The sequence below is a fragment of the Rhinolophus sinicus genome, linkage group LG01 (assembly GCF_036562045.2).
Source record: "Rhinolophus sinicus isolate RSC01 linkage group LG01, ASM3656204v1, whole genome shotgun sequence".
NCBI classification, from domain to species: Eukaryota; Metazoa; Chordata; class Mammalia; order Chiroptera; family Rhinolophidae; genus Rhinolophus; species Rhinolophus sinicus.
In genome coordinates this window covers 61,362,110-61,381,925 of record NC_133751.1, presented here as the reverse complement: position 1 = coordinate 61,381,925, position 19,816 = coordinate 61,362,110, and the positions used below count along the sequence as shown (strand labels likewise).

General features: G+C 39.5%; 1 protein-coding gene across 7 annotated transcripts in view; it reads left to right on the top strand.

Annotated features, from left to right (window-relative positions):
- PARP14 (poly(ADP-ribose) polymerase family member 14) overlaps positions 1-19,816 on the top strand; it is a 46,124-nt gene that overhangs the window by 15,460 nt on the left and 10,848 nt on the right. For 4 of the 7 annotated variants that reach the window (XM_074330864.1, XM_074330869.1, XM_074330848.1 and 1 more), the window contains 9 exons: positions 652-888; positions 4,391-6,672; positions 8,644-8,880; positions 9,432-9,653; positions 12,463-12,541; positions 14,732-14,881; positions 15,233-15,295; positions 15,646-15,813; positions 19,263-19,469. In XM_074330864.1, the coding sequence (XP_074186965.1) occupies positions 652-888; positions 4,391-6,672; positions 8,644-8,880; positions 9,432-9,653; positions 12,463-12,541; positions 14,732-14,881; positions 15,233-15,295; positions 15,646-15,813; positions 19,263-19,469 (3,645 nt within the window). Of the gene's footprint in view, positions 1-651; positions 889-4,390; positions 6,673-8,643; positions 8,881-9,431; positions 9,654-12,462; positions 12,542-12,598; positions 13,697-14,731; positions 14,882-15,232; positions 15,296-15,645; positions 15,814-19,262; positions 19,470-19,816 lie in introns of those variants that run through there. The other 3 variants (XM_074330854.1, XM_074330856.1, XM_074330882.1) reach the window with 3 other exon arrangements.

Below are 19,816 nucleotides of genomic sequence, written 5' to 3'. Positions count from 1 at the left end.
CATTACTGTATCTCTAGCTCCTAGCCGAGTGCCAGGTACATTGTAGGTCCACCATCAATATTTATTTATTTGAAAGAGATAATTGGGCTGAGTCCTGAAGGAGGAATAGACCAGGATAAAAAAATTCGAGAAGAGCATCTCAGGCACAGGAAATTGTATGTACAAAGGCAAAAGAGAATCGGTTTTCAAAGTAATGGCTAGTGTTTGTGGCGATATGGAAAATAAAATGGCAGACCATAACCCGAGGTGATATTTGAAAATTAGTTTGGAGTCAAATAGCCAAGGGCATCGTAAGCCTAGCTAAGGAGTATGAACTCATGGCTGCGGGTAATGGGGAGCCACTGAAGGACTTTAGAAAGAGGTGAAATGAGATTTGTATTATAGAAAGAGAATTCAGGTGGTGATGTCAAGGAGGGTTGGAGCAGAGGTAGGCACACAGCTCAGTGGCAGTAATCTGGGTAAGACATTCATATGTACTTCGTTTTTTCAGAGATTGGGAGTTTTAGGCATGTAAATTCTTATTTAGGAATTAAAATCTTGCATCTAAAAATTGAGTGCTTAGCTCCCCCCTTATCTTAATTCATATTCAGTTTCTTCTGTATAATATAAAGATATAATCATAACTTTACGTTGATTGATTTTGTTTTGTAGATACCACGAAATTTGTTAATGACTGTATCAAGCACCATTCAGTGAAAAAACTTCAACTTTCTCCAATACTTTTGGAAATGACAAAAACAATTAGGGTTGAAAACCTGCCACCTGGTGTTGATGACTATAATTTAAAACATTTATTTGAAAATCCTCAAAATGGAGGGGGAAGAGTTGCCAGGATTGAATATTTTCCTGAAGAGAGTTCAGCTCTGATTGAATTTTTTGACAGAAAAGGTAATATCTATTTGGCTTATTTTGTAAACCTGGCATAATCTAAACCATTTTAGCAGATCTTAACAGTTATCAATTGAATTTTGATATATTTTGGTTTTTATTTGCATATTTCATTGGTAATCCAATTAGTAATCCTGTTCGTGTGGGACATGATGCGTAATGAGTCCAGTGATTCAAACTTTAGAAAACTAATGTCAAGCTTTTATATAAGGATATTTTCTCATGAGTCTCTACCTATGATGAACTGAAAAACATATAATTTTTACAATCTTGGAAATACTGTATTAAAAGAGATGATTTGGTTTTTTAGCTGTACACTTGGTAGAAATTCTGAAGTTAATTTCATCAAGGTTAGGTAAACAAATACTCAGAAACACATACAATTCCTATAAAGTATCAACACTTCCCCTGGAACATGTCAGTGCCATCATTCAGAAATGAATAGGGGTGATTTCACACGATCAGTGGACGTCCGCTGGATTGTTCTTTGCCGTGAACCTACGAGAACCAATTCCAGCTGAACCTTAAGAAAACACTTATGAGGGTTTTGCAGACATAGATTGCCCATTCTCTGAGGCATGTGCAAAGTCATCTTGGAGAGTCCATTGATGTTCAGAGGTCAAGGCTGAGGAGTAGGAATTAATGAGCCAGACGTCTTAGGGAAAGAAGGAACTTTGTGCTTGGGGTTAACTGGGGGAGCATAAAACAGGATCATGTGGTGTGCCACACACTTAAGGTAAATTGTTTCATGGGGTACTTGGAGGAGCCGCCTTTTAGCTTTTATGAGTTGGAGAAAATGGGGTGAAGGTATGGCTTAGATTAAAATGGAATGAAAGACCTAGTGTTCCTTGGGCAAAGGGACAAAAGATGATCCTCTGTTGCATGTTCTTTATATCTCCCTCAGCCTGCTCTAGGGTTCAGGGAAAGAGCTACATAATGCTGTCTACTCGAGAAGTGAACTTCCCAGCTTATGGTGGGAGTTGACAACTTTGGGGATTTTGAACATCTCGCGTGCAGGGGGCAGTTGGGTGTGTCCTCAGAATGTCTAGTGACATGTGTACAACTAATAATAAGAACTATTTAGTTAAGGTTTATTTTATGCCAGAGCTACACCTGTTAACAGAAGGCACTCTCAAAGGTTCCATTTCTCTTGACCTCTTTGCACCATCTGACTATGTTGACCATGCCTCCTACTCTAAGCTCACTCATTCCCTATTCTCCACCGTCTGAGATACATGGATTTCCCCTTTGTCTCTCTGGATGCTCCTTCTTAGAATTGTGACTTACGTAGCTCTGCAGGGTGCTACAAAGTACATTCACAGACATTGCTTCATGGGCATTGCTATTGTAATCCCTATTTTACAAATAAAGAAACGGAGGCACAGAAAGGTCAAACAACCTGACCAGGGTTACATGGTAAGTGACGGAGTCAGGATTTCAACCTGGGTAGTCTGGCCTCATAATCTATGCTCCTAACTTCTCTACTTTTTCCCAATCTGCTCTTCACCTATAATACTAATTTTTCCTGTGGGATATTTCACCCCTGACAGTGGGTCACCAATACTGAGGCAAATTGTAGATAAAGCTGGACCAAGAAGAGAATTTGTTTAGCAATATTGTATTTTATGTAGACTATTTGAGAGGAATGTTAGGCACTTCACTGTGAAATTATTTGGGTCAACTTGATGAAATCTGATTCATAAAATCTTAAGGAAAGGAACTTTTATTAAACACCTATTGCATATGAGATTTTTTTGTTGCACATTCTACCACAGTATCTCACTGTATCCTTATAATAACCTGCACAGTTGGCTATAGTTACTCTTTCTTTACAGAAGAGGAAACAGGATGGAGAACTTAGGGCACATTAAGGTGACATCTGTGATGGTTCTTGTATCAGATAGACCCAAGTTCAAATCCTGGCTTTGGTGCTTACTAGCTTAGTGATCTTGGGCAAATTACCTTAACCCGCCAAATCCTCTGTTTTTTCATCTGTAAAACAGAGTTCATGTTACTACATACCTCAGAGGAATGTTGTGAGGATTAAATGAAATTATACCTGCAAAGTGCTTATTATATGGTAGGTGATCAGTATATGTTAGTGGTCACCGGTATTGCCCAGGCTCGGAGCCTGTAGGGGGCCATGTTGGGAAGTTAAAATTATGTGTCTGGACCTCCGAAGGCCATGTTCTTGTTGTGTCTGTCTCAGGCCTAGGAGCCAATCGTGCACAGGTGAAGTTATTTTTACCATTTTTCCACAAGGATGTTATTTTTTTTTAAATTTATTGGGGTGACAATTGTTAGTAAAGTTACATAGATTTCAGGTGTATAATTCTGTATTATATCTATATATGTCACATTGTGTGTTCACCACCTAGAGTCAGTTCTCCTTCCATCACAAGGATGTTATTTTAATCCAAGTTGTTACTGGAACTCATTTCAATTCCCTTCCTTCTTAGACCCCTTTTACCTGTCTAATAAATAACACAAAATGAGAGTACACCCCCTGTGCTCGCTCTCTGTCTCTGTCTCTCTGTCTCTCTGTCTCTCTCTCTTTCTCTGTCTCTCTCCTCACACACACACGCACACACACACACATATACACATGCGTGCACGTGTATACAAACACGTATATTTCCCACCCTAGGCACTGTCCCAGTAAAAGTGTCAGGAGGTGGATTGTAGCAGGGACAGGGAAGGTGAGGATTTACTGAATCAGTCTCTGGGCTGGGCTCTCTGATGACTTTGGGGATGACCTCAGCTTGGACCCCCTGGTAGAGGAGCAAGAGCATGAGCTTTGGGGTCAGATAGATTGGCTTGAATCTCAGCTCAGATATTAACATTCTACATGACCTTATTCAAGTTATCTAACCTTCCCTAGCCTCAGCTTTATCATTTATAAGTAGGGATGATAATAATAGTCTCTTCCTCAAGGGGTTGTTGTGTGGATCAAATTAATTAAATATATATAAAGCACTTAGAATAGCGTCTGACACATGGGAAGCTATGATAATTATTACTGTGTTCCTCCCTCTAGAAGTATTAATGGAATCTAAGTCATCTACGAAGCCTCAAGTCGTGAGACGTGCAAGAAGCAGCAAATAGCATGATTCTTAGACAAGCTTTGCTTTCAACACCAAAATATTCTTCACACTGGAGCAAACATTCTCCCTTTCTTGTGACCAAAGTCCTATTTGTTTCTTAACCTGGTGGTGATAGATCAGTGTTATCAGAAAAACAGAAAATAGAATTGATGTGACAGAATTTCAACATAGAGTGATCTTGGCTGGAAAGCAATTAACACCTATGCAGTGTTAATACATATCAATTTATATTTGAGTACTTTGAGAGTAGAGCTGCTTTTTAATAACATGTTGTAACATCAAAGTTCTACAGACATTAGAATTTTTTCCCCTCAAGAGTAGGAAATTTGTTTTCTTGTTTGCTTTCATTTGAAACATACTACACTGGGATTACCTTATTTTCTCTCTTTCCTTTTAAGTGTTAGGCACCATCATGACCAAGAAACTTCACTTCAATAACATGCCGCTGTCTGTGTTCCCATACTATGCCTATCTGGGCACAGCTTTGTATGGAAGGGAGAAGCCTCTGATCAAACTTCCAGCACCATTTAGAGAATCACTGGCTCTTCCTTTATGGAAGTTCTTGTACAAAAATAATCACCTCATTGAAGAGATAAACGAAGAAGTGAGACGTTGTCACTGTGAGCTAACATGGTCCGAACTCAGTAGCGAAGTTACCGTGAGACCTGCAGCCACCTTAGTCAATCAAGGAAGACTAAGAATCAAGAACTGGAAGAAAGATGCTTCCACAGCATTCTCTGACATCAGGTCTAGATATAAAGTGACACCATTTAAAGTGGATCCAGTAGTGTGGGACACCATAAAAAATGATTTAGAAGCTGACAGGATTTTGATTGAATTTGATACATTTATGGAGATTGTAACCTTAGTGGGGAAATCAGAGGATGTACAAAACATGGAGCCACATATCAAGGAATTAATAGAAAACACCACACAAAGAATTAAAAGAGAAGAGCAAAGTCTAAAGGAAAAAGTGGCCATTTCTGCAGGAAAGTATTCTCTTTTGTGCCACAGCGGTATACAGGAGCGTTTCCACACGGAGTTCCCAGACATGGAGATTTTTTATGATGAAGCCACACAACACGTGTACTTGAAAGGATTCCATGCAGATGTGTATAAAGTCAAGTGTGAAATCCAGGAAAAGGTGTACAACATGGCTCAGAAAAACATTCAGCTTCCCCCTGCGGTTTTCCAGTTTTTGCAACAGGTCGACTCAGCAGAATTCTCTAATTCTCTTTTTATAGCACAAAACATTCTTGCAATTTATGAACTAGAGGGTACAACCGTTCTCTTAACCGGCAGTTCTTCTGAAGTCCTATTAGAAGCTGAAAAGAAAATGGTCAGTGCCCTGAATTATAAGCGCATAGACATCGAGGACAGAGAATTTCTTAATGGCAAGAAGTGGAAAGACATCACTCACCATTTGCATAGGAAATACAACTCTTCCTCAAAGACTGTAATGATCAATGAATTAACTTCAGAAACCACAGCTGCGGTCATCGCAGGCTGTGTGAGAGAAGTAAACGACATCCACAGCTTCCTTCTTGACTTTTTGGAAAGAAACATGAAAATAGAGAGATTTATTGAAGTAAAGCCTCCCTTAGTTATTTATTATTTAAAGGCACAGAAGAAGCTCTTCTTGCAAAAGGCAAAGAAGATAAATGTTCAGGTGGAATTCAATCCTGCTGACAAACAAAATGGCATTTTACTAACTGGCTCAAAGAGTCAAGTCCTCGAGGGAATAAACATCTTCAAGCAAGCCAGGGATTCAGTCTGTATTAAAAGCATCTGTGTTGATAAGCCAGGAGCCAGCCAGTTGTTCCAAAAAGATGCATGGTATTATAAAAGTCAGGCCAAACGGTTATTTGATTGTTTTATAGAACTACAGAAGAACGAAGAAGAGGAGAAGGGAGGCGGCGCTGACAGACAGAAGCATTTCTCTCGGGCAGACTTAGCCCCTGGAGTCTCGCTGATTGTACAACAGGGCGACTTGACCCAGTTTCCTGTGGAAGTGGTGGTGAATTCGGCAAATGGGGACCTCCGGCACAGCGGTGGTCTTTCCGCTGCTCTTTCAAAAGCGGCTGGTCGTGAGCTCCAAGCAGACTGTGAGCAGATAGTGAAGAACAAAGGCACGATCCTACCTGGCCATGCTACCATCTCAAAGGCAGGAAAGCTCCCATACCACCATGTGATCCATGCCATAGGGCCCAAGTGGAAGGAAAGCGATGCCCGGCAGTGTGTGTCCTTGTTAAAGAGGGCCGTGGAAGAAAGTCTCCATTTGGCTGAAAAACACCGGTACAGATCCATAGCCATCCCTGCCATTAGTTCTGGACGCTTTGGCTTTCCCTTATCCCAGTGTGTGGAGACCATTGTTTTGGCGATTAAGGAAAACTTCCAATATAACTGGGAAGGACGCACCTTGAAAGAGATTTACCTTGTGGATGCAGCTGAGAAGACTGTTGAGGCCTTTGCTGAAACTGTGAAAACTATGTTTAAAAACACTCTGCCTGAAACTGCGAAAACTATGTTTAAAAACACTCTGCCTGAAACTGCTTCGCCGTCCAGTTTACCAGCAGCAGTCCAGCCTCGCTTGAGAAAAGATCATGGGAACAGACAAATGCTGTTGTGCCCCGGAGGCCTGAAGATCCAGTGGTTGCAAGAAGAGGTGCAAAATGCTACAGTGAGTGTCCCTATTTAAAGAACACCCACCAAGGGGCTGCAACTCCAGTTAGGCTGTTGCCAAAGGAAGATTAGGATTAGGGCTGAATCTTGAATCAAGGGGGAGAATCCCATGCCCTCTCTCCTGGCCTGGGAACAGATTTCCTTAAGAAATTGGGCTACTTTCACCGTGGCATTTACTGAAAGAGATTGGCCACTTATGTATGGGGTTGTGTATTCAGATCACTAGGTTTCCAGTAAATGTGAAAATCCACAATACCTCATGTGTACAAGGCTCTCTATCCTCTTTCAGTGCCTTAACATCTGTCATATTTTGATGAATCTAAGGTTAATTTCCTGTCAAATTTACTGATAGCAGCTACAGAAGAATTAGAGCATAGGATGGGTGCAGAGGACAGGAATATTGTTAATGAAGCTGAACCAGGGTAAGTGGCGGGGCTTTGTCTGAGGAATCCTTGGCAGCCAGCACCAGTAAGAAAATATGGAAAGGACAGTGGGCAGTGGACCTGGGCAGGGTCTGGGTAATATGTAGGGATAATTCTTATAGGTCTGCCAGGGGGGTGACATGTTTTCAAAAAACGTGTTTAACAACCTTTGCAACACAGGCTCAACTAATGGGAACAGCAGCCCTGGAAGGCCCTGCTGTGCCAATTGTTACTTCATTAATTTGGGGACTGTGGGCAGAAGGGATTCCTAGGGAAGGCCTTTTGCATATCTCCTTTGGAGAAATGTCTATTCAGATCCTTTGCCTACTTTTAAATAGGGTTGTCTTTTTTATCACTGAATTTTTAAGAGTTCTTTATATATTTTGGATACAGGTCCCTTACCAGTTACACGATTTGCAAATATTTTCTCCCATTCTGTGGGTCATCCTCCTTATATAGTAACTTTAAATAATAATTACAAGAATAATAGCTAACATTGATTATTTAGTATGTGCCAGGCATTATACTAAGTGCTTGGCATGCATTTCCTCATTCAATGCCATAAGGTAGAGTCCAAGATTATTATTCTTCTCACTTCACCGATGAAAGAATGAGACTTAGAGGGTTTAAGTAACTTGCCCATGCCCCACTGCTAACAAATGGCGGATCAGGATTGGAATCTGTTTAGGCTCTTAACCATTGCACTATTTCCAAATGTTAAAAATAATTTGGTTTGTCATTTAAAAAAGTCAAACAAATAGGAAACTTTTGACCAAGAGTCAGTAATTAGAATGGGTTCCGTTCCTCATCTACCTTGAACACTAATAATAGTAAGACATTCCTTCCATTCCTTTTATTCCCATAGATGTTTTGGCTTCTGATGCCACAGTATCTGTTATGCCTTGGTCCTTGGTGACTCTTTTGAAAATCACTTGGTCACATGCCTTCTCCTCTCTTCTACTGAGGTCTTAATCTGGCCAATTAATCTGCTCACACTAACTGTCCTGCTGAGAAGCTTCCATAGCTCCTCACTGTCTGTGGGGAAGTCCAGTTGGCCTGGCACTCAAAGCCCTCTTCAGTCTGACCCAGTGAAACATTTCTAGCCTGGGTTGCAGCATTTTCCTGCAGAAGCTCTCTATCAGGTCAAACTAATCTGCTCATGGCTCATGACCTACCATACATATGTTCATGCCGTTCCCCCTTCTGAGTGACTTCCCTGTCTCTCTCTGCCTGCCGCCACGATTCCCAGGTCTTAGAATCCACATCACCCATGGTGACTTCACTAGCCACTGAAGGCACTCGCTCTGGGCTCCCTCAGTGATCCCATACCATTTATACATTGCTTTGTGTCAGCTCTCTTTTTGTCTTGGAGTGTTATTTAAATAAGAAGCTAATAACACTTAATCTTTGGGGTGGTATTTTAAATCTCTGAAAACTTAATCATCTTGTTGTTCCCCATTGTGCCAAGCCCGGGGGCTCAAATATAGCAACTGTTGATGAATGCTTTTTGTTAGAATTTGAAACAAATTGTTGGTTTTGTCTTTAAGACCGATGTTATCGTCAACTCCATTCCCTCGGATCTTGTGCTTAATAGAGGGCCCCTTTCTCAAGCCCTCTTGGGAAAAGCTGGGCCAAAGCTCCAGGAAGAAGTGAACACAACCGGACAAGCGATGGCTATTGACGTGGGCACAATTCTCCAAACCAGTGGTTGCAATCTGCATTGCCACCGTGTGCTTCACGTGGTGGCTCCAGACTGGCAAAATGGCAGCACATCTTCACAGGCGGTAGGGCCTGGTTTTAAATTCTCAGGAAATTGGGTACCCCTTTGGACTCCTTTCAGTATAATATGGATTGAACCCTGTCTGTTTCTCTTCTGTAATAACGTCCCATCCTTGGCAGATTTCGTTATTATGGCTCTCTCTTTCAACTGTAGCTGACTTCTCCTGAAGACTACTTAATAATATAAATTAAATACAGTGCTCAATCATTGGGGGTTAGGGAAGAAATATTAAAGATAACACATCTTTTGTGAAGAAGACAAGGCAAGGTCATGAAGAATGGAAGAGCATGGGGGATGAGAATAGTAGTTGCTTTGCTTCTTTCCTTCATTGCTGAGTTTGAATCTTTTTGGAGGGTTTCTCAGATTGTCTTTTTCTCTTCCTCATCTATTCCTATTTTTCTTTCCATTCCGACTGCCCTTAAACTGCCTTTTGTTGAAAACAAGAAAGGAGTAGACAGAGATCAGAAAGTTGCTAAATTCTTCTTCTTATTATTATTTTTGTCCTAACTCCCATTTCTAGGCAAAATGTATAAGGATGTGCTTTGTATTTTTCAGATCATGGAAGACGTAATCAAAAAATGTTTGACAATCACTGAGAACTTGTCGTTAAAATCAATTGCATTTCCAGCCATAGGAACAGGAAATTTGGGGTTTCCTAAAACTGTTTTTGCTGAATTAATCATTTCAGAAGTGTTCAAATTTAGTAGCAAATATCAACCGACAGCTTTACAAGAGGTTTGCTTTCTCCTGCACCCAAATGATCTCGAAAATATTCAGGTACAGCCTCACTCATTTCTGGTTATTTTGGCAACTGACCCTTAATGGCCTCCAATGTCTTCATCATCTCACAGATTATTTCTTTCATGTATTTTCCATACAGGAAAGTAAACGAGTAGTATACTAGTTGTAGCATGGCAAATTTCAAGCAAATATATGGATATAGAAAAAAATTTAACTTCTTATTAAGGGAAATTTCAACCATATACAAAAGCAGACGAAACAGTATAATAAATTCCCTTGTACCCATCACTTAATCTTCACAGTTATTAAACTATGGCCAAAATTTTTCATCTCCATCTCCACTTATTTTCCTTCCTCCCATATTATTTTGAAGCAAATCCCAGATACACATTTTACCCATGAACAATTCAGTATGTATTTTAGAAATTAGAATTCTTTTTAAAATGTCACGTAACCACAATACTATTTCACAGATAAAAGAAAGTGACAATCATTCTTTTATTTCATTAATTATCAAGTCAGTGTTCAAATTTTCAACTGTCTCATAAATGTTTTTTTACAGCTTGTTTGTTTGAATCAGAATCCAAATGAGGTCCATATATTGCAATGGAGTTGACATATCCCCTAACCCTCTTTTAATCTACAGGATCCCTTTCCCTATGAACACAGAAATTGTAACACATAATATAAAAGCACAGTTGTGATCCTACATGTAGGAGATTGTCAGGATGAGATACACTGAAGGGTGTGATTAGAATGAACTCAGCACATCCCCATGGAAATAGGGAGTTTGGACCAGAAGTACCAGATCTATCTTCAGTCATAGTCTGTTGACCTTCTCATACTTGCTGAACATCAGCTATGGGTGAGCCACTGGACTCAACATTACGAGATGACAAGAGGCATTTCATAAGAGGCTGTTATCCCTGTCCTCCAAGTCCTTAGAGTCCAGTAGAATAAGTGACATTAAATGTGTGAAAAGTTCCATAATGATGCAAGAATTAAATAGATTAAGGCTAGCAACCCAGAAGATGTCTATGGATCATTGGACCATCTGAATTTTTAGGTCACACTTAATTTTTTCCTGGATCTAGACATAATCTTTAAGTTCTTTGGAAGCAAAAATCTAATCTAAATTCTAATCAGACAGCCAAACCACCCAGGCAAATATGTGGTCCATTTAATTGGTCTGCATAACTATAGTAATTCCTAGTCAATAAATAATTTTTGAACAACCTCCCTAGATTTGCATTATACAAGGTTGTATGGATCATGGAATTGGTATGTAACACATAATTTTCCTCCTATAAGTCACAATGACTTTGGGAGCTAAGATTTATACATATAAAGTGAACTAAATTAGAGATATAACGTGCTGAGGGTTTTTGAATGGGTGACTAGGGGAGTGAGTCCTGTGACACGGACCTGAACCTTCAAATCTCACTATTTCTGTGCAACCCCAGACCCTATTTTCTTTCCTAAGGACTCAGAGTCCTCCGCAAGTATTCTATAAAAGGATTAGTCTACACAGAAACTTTTATTGCCGTTAGAAACAGTATTGATTCTCCATAGATGGCCTTGATACTTTTTCCTCTGAAGACTTTTAAAGATAGTTAAACTTTGGTTATCTTTGCACAAAAATCAACAAAACTTATTGAGATGTGTATAGGTGGACACTGTAAGAGGTTGCAAAACAACAGTCTGTGGTCTGAACATGGCCTCTAGACGTGCTTTGTTTCAGCTATTTTTTTAAAAAAAGTATGAATTAGTTGCTCACAGTTATAAATCAAACATTTCACATAAAGTTCCAGAGTCCACCATAACCTAAAAATTCAAACGTGCTGGCACATTGGGCATGGATTTCTGCCTGAACTGTTTGCTGTGGCTGAGTGGCAGGTGCTGTGTAGTCCAGAATCACATCAGTCCAGCTTTCCACTTGTAGCTTCCCTGCCTGGCCCCTGGAGGTCTATGAGACTGACCCTTGGCTTTGTAGTCTGTGCTGGTCCCTCTCCCTTGATCGTATCAGCCTTTCAGCCAAGATTTTGCTTATTGTTTTCCAACAAAATTATCTGTTCCTTGTTTACAAGGAGGAACAAAGTGATGATTTGGGGGTGTCACTACCAGGCAAAGAAATGGAATTCACAGGTTCATTAACCCTAACATACACCAGCCTCTTGCTCCAAAAAGCAATACTCCCCTAGCCATTCCTCTTCTGGTACAAATAAGAAATTAAAAATGGAAGTGTTGTGATTGTCTTTCTCTTAACCCTGTATTTTTAACAACTGGAAAGTTATTTGCTCTTACTTATAATGAAAATAATACATGTTCATTGTAGAAACTTTGAGTAATACGAAATGTTTAAAGTATTTTAGTGTATTTCATTCCAGTCTTCTATACATGTGTACTTTGTAAAGTGGTGTTATATAACGTAATTAATGTTATTCTTTCATTTAATAATATAAAATGAGTATTTTCCTATTCCATTACATAGTCTTTGAAAGGGCAATTCTTAATGACTGCTAAATATTTTAATAGGTAAATATACTAAAATTTATTTAACCCTTTCCCTGTTTGGTTTTAAACTGTTTGATTTTTTCTTGATTATCAGTAGCATTGAATTTTTTTGTATTTGTATCTTTGTTTACATTGTTAATTTCCATGAGATGCATTTGTAGAAATAATATATGTATTGTTTTCATAACTTTAAAAATCTGTAATGGTAATAAATAATACTTTGAGAATTGTTCTCCTAAATATTTGTGCATATAGGATCAAAAGCCATGATGAAGCAAATTCATTCATCTACTGAGGATTATAGTAGTAAAAAATGTCTTTGTGTCTCCAGGCATTTTCTGATGCATTTGACAGAAGAGCTAATGGAAATTTCATCAGTGACAAAACTCCTAAGGCTGAAAATACACAAGGTTCAGTAAATCTTTTACATTGAGAAATTATTTCAAATTACTAAATAACTATTTAGTGACAAGTGAAAGATGGTAGTAATGAGTCTTATGAAAAAATAACTTTGATAAAAAAGATATTAAATTATGTTCCATTACCTGAGCTGCAAGACACTGGCCATGTTTGTGTGATTTAGAGTGAAAGAGTAGGCAGGCCAAGTTAGATAATCTGTACTATGGGTTTTTAAGTAGTGATGAGGCTATTTTCTAAGAATGATATGACATGTGTTTTTGGAAATAGATACATTTAAAGGGAAATACCAACCAAATGCTTTTTCTCTGTTAAATTTGCTGTTGTGTATTTGAGTTTATCCTATCTGGAATTTGCCGAGGCTTCTTAAATCTGAATATGTATGTCTTCCATCAAATTTGGGAATTTTTCAGTTATTTATTCAAATATTTTTCCTGCAATGATCTTTTCTCCTCTCCTTCTGGTGTTAACATAAATAGTAAGCCTTTTAATAGTGTACTACTGGTCCCTGAGGATCTGTTCTTTTTTCTTTAACAAAATTTTTTTTTTCTCTATTCTTCAGATTGGATAATTTTTATTGATCTACCTCCAAGTTCAATGACTCATTTCTCTGTCTGCTACACGATTGAGCCTCTGCAGTGAATTTTTTATATCAGATACTGTATTTTTAAGTTGTAAAATGTCCTTTGATTTTATAATTTATATTTTTCTGCAGAGACTCCTATTTTTCCATTCATTTCAAATCATTTCCACGCATTCAAATGTGTTTACTTTGACCTCAGGGAGCGCAGTTATAGTAGGTACTTCAAAGTCTTTGGCAATTCCGACATCTGGGTCATGTGGAGATTAGCATCTGTAGTGAGAGTTTTTATTCTTGAGAATTCGTCACATTTTCTTGGTTCTTTGTATGACAAGCAATTTTGGATTATAGGCTGGTTATTTTCATTATTATGTTGTGAAACTTGGGTCTGGTTAAAGTGTGGAAAACGTTGATTGTTTGTTTGTTTGTTTTAGCAGGCAGTCAATTGGTTAAGTTCATTCTAAGAGTTCAGTCTCACCTTCTGGGTGGCCAATGGTTCCAATGTCACTTCAGGTCTCAGAACCTTTGCTATGCTGCTTGGGTCTGACTCCATATGTGCAGCTCTGGGGTGAGCTCAGGATTTATTCCAGTTCATACAGAATAGGGGATCACCTTCTCTAGCTCTCCCCTCTCTAGGATTCCCCTTATACTCTCTGGCTTGTAGGAGCCCATTTTGCAGATCTTTCACCAGAAAGACAGGGTTCTCTTGGAGTTTAAGCTGCCTGTTCTGTTGCCTCGTAATTTTGTGTGATCAGTGTTGCCCTTGGGCAAAGTGGAGAGAGAAAAGAGAGAGAGAGAGAGAAAAGTAACAGGGATTCCCCTCTCCCCTCCTCAACCCCGCATATATACACTATTCAGACCACAAAGGTCCTTTTTCCTGATTCTTCTGGATAGAAATACAGAATGTCTCTCAGAGTTTTAGCTCTGTGTGGTGCCACTGTGGAGTTCTGCAGCGGGGTCACCTTGGGGGTAGGGCCTGGATTTTTTAAAAAAAAAATAGGGAAAATAAGAAGGATCCCTGCTGTACTCGTCAGCTCACAGGGACCCTTTCTCTCAATCCTCTGGCCATAAAGACAGGGATCCTGTGAGAGTTTTGCTACCAGTGCTCGTTGTGCAGTTCTGCAACTAGGACCACCCTTGGGTGCAACCTGGGAGAGAAAAGAAGAAAATTCTCAAAACAAAACAAAGTGGGAAACTCCACTCTATACAAGTTGCCGCTTCAGATTTTGACTCCCTTCCCCAATCTGCCTGCTATTTACTCTTCAGTGCTCCATTAGTGGCTTTTCGTATTTGTGCCATGTTTTTAGTTGTGATCAGCAGGAGATACATGCTTAGTGGGCTAACTTCACCTTGACCAGCACCAGAAGTCCACGTTTGATATGTGTTATATTTTATAATCCTTTTTCAAAAACAGAGCATCGCTGGGGCTGAGGGTCAGGGCCAGGTTAAAGGCCAGAGATGAGAGAGAGAAAGGGAGAGAGAGGGAGTGGGGGGGAGAGAAAAAGAGAAGTATGGCAGGGGCACATGTGGGAGCATGAGACCTAAGTCATTCTTGCTGTTGTTGACTTGGTTATTGACTTCATTATTTTCTTTTTCTTTTCAGGTTTCTATAAAACTGTTTCTAGCCCTGACTTAAGAGTGCATGAAATGAAAATTGGCCCCATCACCTTCCAGGTGGCCTCAGGAGATATCACGAAAGAAGAGGCAGATGTGATCGTAAATTCAACATCAAAGGCATTTACTCTCAAAGCAGGTATTGTAGGATTTTGACTAGTGTAATAGTCTCAGTAGATCTCATGAAGGAGGATTCCTATAGCCAAACTATCCTACACTTGCTATAGCCAAACTGGCTTCTACAACTTTTAACATTAAGATTAATTAATATTAATATTAATTAATACTTTTAAAATTATTTTGACATGGTTTCTTGTAATCAGTAACAATCCTTTTATGAACTTTTCTTCTTTGTGAACAGAAATACCTAGGTTATAGGATTCTTTTGATGATGGGGAAAGTGTTTAGATAATGAGGCAATTATTCTGATCCAAATATACTGTTTCTGAGTTTTTGTTTATGTTTGTAACCATCTTGATGTCTCATGTAGGGGTCTCCAAAGCAATTTTGGAGCAGGCTGGACAAAATGTGGAAATGGAATGTTCTCGTCTAGGTAAGGCACAGTGCTGTTTTTTGGTCCTAAATTGTAAGTGGAAGCTCAATGTGGGAGACTGTAGACTGGCTGGGAAAAGTCTTGGGATTGAGGAGACAATATATTGATCTTAAAATCATACATTTTACTAAAGAATTCCAGTCATAGAGAATTAGAAGTGAAAAGAAATGAAAGGTGAAATCATGGTTAAAAAGAGAAGGTAAGCAAAAAAGATTCATCCACGGTAATATTTTAGGAGTCTCTTACTCACATTAAATTCTTTATTTGCCAAACCAGACATTTTGCATTCTAAACAACCAAAGAGTGGGTTCAACACCTGACTTTGCGTGTTTTTGTTTTCTGTTTCTTAGCTCAACTAGGCAACAAGGAGTATATAATTACCAAAGGTGGATTATTGAAGTGCAAGAATATTATTCATGTCATTGGCGGAAATGATGTCAAGAAGTCGGTTTCCTATGTTTTGCAGGAGTGTGAAAAGCGTAATTACTCATCCATTTGCCTCCCAGCCATTGGGACAGGTTGGTAGCCTCTCAAGACTAAATCCCTAGGTGTCCCCTTTCCCTTGATTTGGTGATGACTTTAATATAGTTCATGCTGAGTGTTCGTAAGAGCAGCTTCTCACCCCAAGGCAGCCCCTGAGGGAATGAGCAAAGCCTGTGGGTGTTTTAAGTAAAAGAGGGAAAAATGAAGAAAACTGAAGGGACTGTTGGAATATTAGAGAGAATTTGCTCTCTAATATAGAGGGGAAAGGAGAGGAAGGGAGGGAAGAGTAAGAAAGGCCATCTCTCCTCTTTCAGCAGTCCCTTTTTCTTTTTTTCCATTCCCTATATAACCCCCATGTTAGTCCTTCACTTCCTCCTCCACCCTCTCCATGGACAACATGTTCATTGGCTTCCACCTCCCCGTAGCTGACTCCCAGATGAGCATTTCCAGCCCTCTTCTCTCACCTCTTCCACAGTGGCTGTGTAGGTTGGCCTTAGGGCATCTCTGCACAGAGATGACTCAATGGGTTCTAATGGGTCAGAAACTCCATTCGCCACTCTCCTCTTTTCAGCCTACTTGCCTCTTTCGAGTTTCTAGTTTTCCTCAAAGTATATGATTGTGTGATTCTTCATATAGAAGGATGGTGCTTTGGGTTTATCATTAGTAAGGTGATGCGCTTTGAGCTCTTTTCCTGGGAATCTGAGTCACGAGCATTGATCAGGAATTCCTGCTTGATCTCCCTTAATTGAGCTGGTCAGGGGAGGCAAACAGCCTTAGCTTTAAGTGGAATGGAACTGACCTGTCTCAGAGAGAGATCGCTGGGCACTGGATTTGTCATTCCAATGCTCAGGATTCTAAGTTTGAATGTCTACACTGGCACATTAGGCCCTCCAGAAGTTTAGCCTCAATAAACTTAACCATCCTTGTCACTTTCTGGGCCTTCTTCGAACCCTCTGTCCCTATTTTGATTTGTGTAATTCTCGACCATTCCTCTTAATGTTCCCATGTGGAATGTTACGTCTACTTTATTACTTTTCTATTTCTAAAAATATAATTTATAGCCCCTTTGTGTTTTTATTCCCCTTGTAGTATCATCCAGTCCTAGCAGATTAGCCAACATGTTATCTGTCTATCTATCTCTGTATTTGTCATCTTTTATGGACACCCACTAATGACTTCCCAGTCTTTGTCTCCAACTGCTTTTTCTTCTTTGCTCTGGTCTTGTGTTTCCACCTTCACTTTATTTGGGCCAAGAAAACAGGCAGTCCACAGGTGGCACAGACCTTTCCAAGGGAGTCCCTGGGTGGACTCAAAGAAGACACAAGGAAATGAGGTGGTTTTAGTTTAGTATAAATTTATACACATGTTTGAGTATTTCTGCAAACCTGTTGTTTCTTCCACCGATCTGGTGGCATTGCTGGTCTGCACGGATTCTCCTCACTTGTCTTCTTTACCTATTTCTATCACCATCTGAGCTGGTCCTTAGACTAATGGGTGGGAAAGCTTTTCCCCTTTAGTGGCATTTATGAGTTGAGTGAGACTATGAACAAGACAGCTTCTGGCTATAAAAGAAGCCCTCTTCCTGTTACCTACAGACACTTGTCTTAGGGGAGAGAACGTGTGGTCAGTGATACCTGAAAGCACCTCAAGATCAATGTAAACTCCAAACTACAATTCACTGTCTTCTCCCCTAAACCTGCCCTTCCTCTTACATCCCTGATTATGTTAAAAGCATCAAATTTCTATCTAGAATTCTTGACTGTACCCTCTTTATCACTCCTATGTTCATTAACTTATTAATTAGTTTGATTAAATAGTTACTGAATGCTTGTCATGTACCAGGCACCACTAAAAAGGGGTCCAGTCCCAATAGAGCAGCACCTAGCCTATGGTGACAGACAGACATGTAAATAAATAACCTCAATATAGCGTGCCCATGACGTACACATGAAGGCATGTTGGTGGCAAAAGAAGAGGAACAAGAGGTCAAAGTTGGTCAGTAGGTCCTGCTGAGTTTACTTCCTAAATGTCTCCTCAATCCCTCCACCTGAGTCTTCATTCTTGCCCCCTCTCTTTGTTCAACTCTTGTCTTTTGCCTACACTTATTATATTCCCCTCTAGACCTGCTAGATCCGGGCTCTCTGCTTTAGTGCCTCCTCCACCCCATCTCTCCTACCCCAGACTTATTTTTCTCAAAAATAGATCTATTTCTCTGAGCACACTAGGTTGAATCTCTCACACCCGTTACACATTTCTGTCTGACTTGGGCGTTCCCTCATTTTCCACACTTCACCTACTGAACACCTGTTCAACCTTACACATCACATCCTCTTGTCCTAGTGCGTAGATGAGCATGAGCCTGTGATGGGACATAGTAAATGTTTATTGAGAGTGAATGAATATATCTGAACACTCCCATTTAAAGTCTCCCAAGTATCATGAGATAACACAGTTTTGTAAAGGAGAATTTCCCTCTTTTCCTGCTCATCCAATAAAAAACAAACAAACAAGCAAAACCCTGAGTGAACCCTCTTGGTTTGTTTTATATGGGGTTTGTCTACATCCTCCAATTGTCTACATAGCCAAGTAGAAGAGGCCTACTCTTGTTTCTGTAATAATGGTGAGCACCCTCAGCAGGGATAATCCAAATGGACCCTTAGTCTATCACACTAGATTGGTCAGCGGACTTACACAATGCCACCCTCCCTGCCATGTGAGAGCTGTCATTCAAATGGGACTACTTCCCTGGTTTTGCATGAGACTTTTCGAGGAACCTGTCATGATCTTACATAGACAGTAGGCCTGAGAAACAAGATACGGAACATGCTTAATTAGGAAAAGACCTGCTCAGGTAACAATCTTGAACCCTGCTAGCCAGTTAAAATCTCACTGAGTGTGCAAGGAAAGACTTCCTGAAGGCTTGTGGATAACGTACGTGCAAAAAAGTATAGATTATAACAAATAGCTCCAGGTGTCTTACAAAATTAGCTTAGTTTAAATCAAGTCCCCAAAGACACCTTGGAAAATAAGAATACATACATAAAGTCAAGTGATGACTGAGCAAAAAAAAAAAAATTGTGGTTCTCTTTAAAGAGCATAATATTTCAACATATCGTGGCATCTTTTACTTTTTATGTATCTTTTGAGGACACTAGTGGGCTGAGAAAGATTAACTTTCTGTGTGACACAGAGGAATACAGTGAGCTGGGATCTGCTGAATAGAGTAGACATGAATGTCAGATACCAAACATTAGGTCCTTTATTCATTTGTTGGGTTGTTGGCTTCCTGACATCCTGGGACAAAATCTCCCCATTGCATCTAGGACTTCAAAAATGTTTGCTGATACATTGTTAGAAAGGTCTACAGTGATGAAAGAGCTGGGGAGTGGGTATTTGGTCTGTGAGAATTAGAATCCCTAATTTATTCCTCAGCCTTTTCCAGATCATTTTTTTCCCCAGTCATTTTTATCCTTTGCCTTCCCAGGAAATGCCAAACAAGACCCAGATAAGGTTGCTGAAGCCACAATTAATGCCATTGAAGACTTTGTCCAGAAAGGATCAGTTCGGTCTGTGACAAAAGTTAAAGTTGTTATCTTTCTGCCTCAAGTACTAGACGTGTTTTATGCTAACATGAAAAAAAGAGAAGGTTCTCAAGCTCCTCCCCAACAGTCTATGTTTGATAAAGTTGCATGTGAGTTGTTCATTTTTATGATATTCACGTTCCTATCCTAATGTTGATATCATACGAGAAACAGCTAATTTTTTTTTAATCTAAATTCTTTGCTTGGAGTTTATTAGCTCCATCCCCAGTTTTATTGAGACATAATTGACATACATCACTGTAGAAGTTTAAGGTGTATAACATGATGATTTGACTTCTTATATGTGACATGATTATTGCAAAAAGATTAGTTTACTATCATCATCTCATATAGATACATTTCTATCCATCATCTCATATAGATACAATGACAAGAGAAAGCAAAAAAGGAAAAAGGAATTTTTTCCTTGTGATTAGAACTCTTGGATTTTACTTTC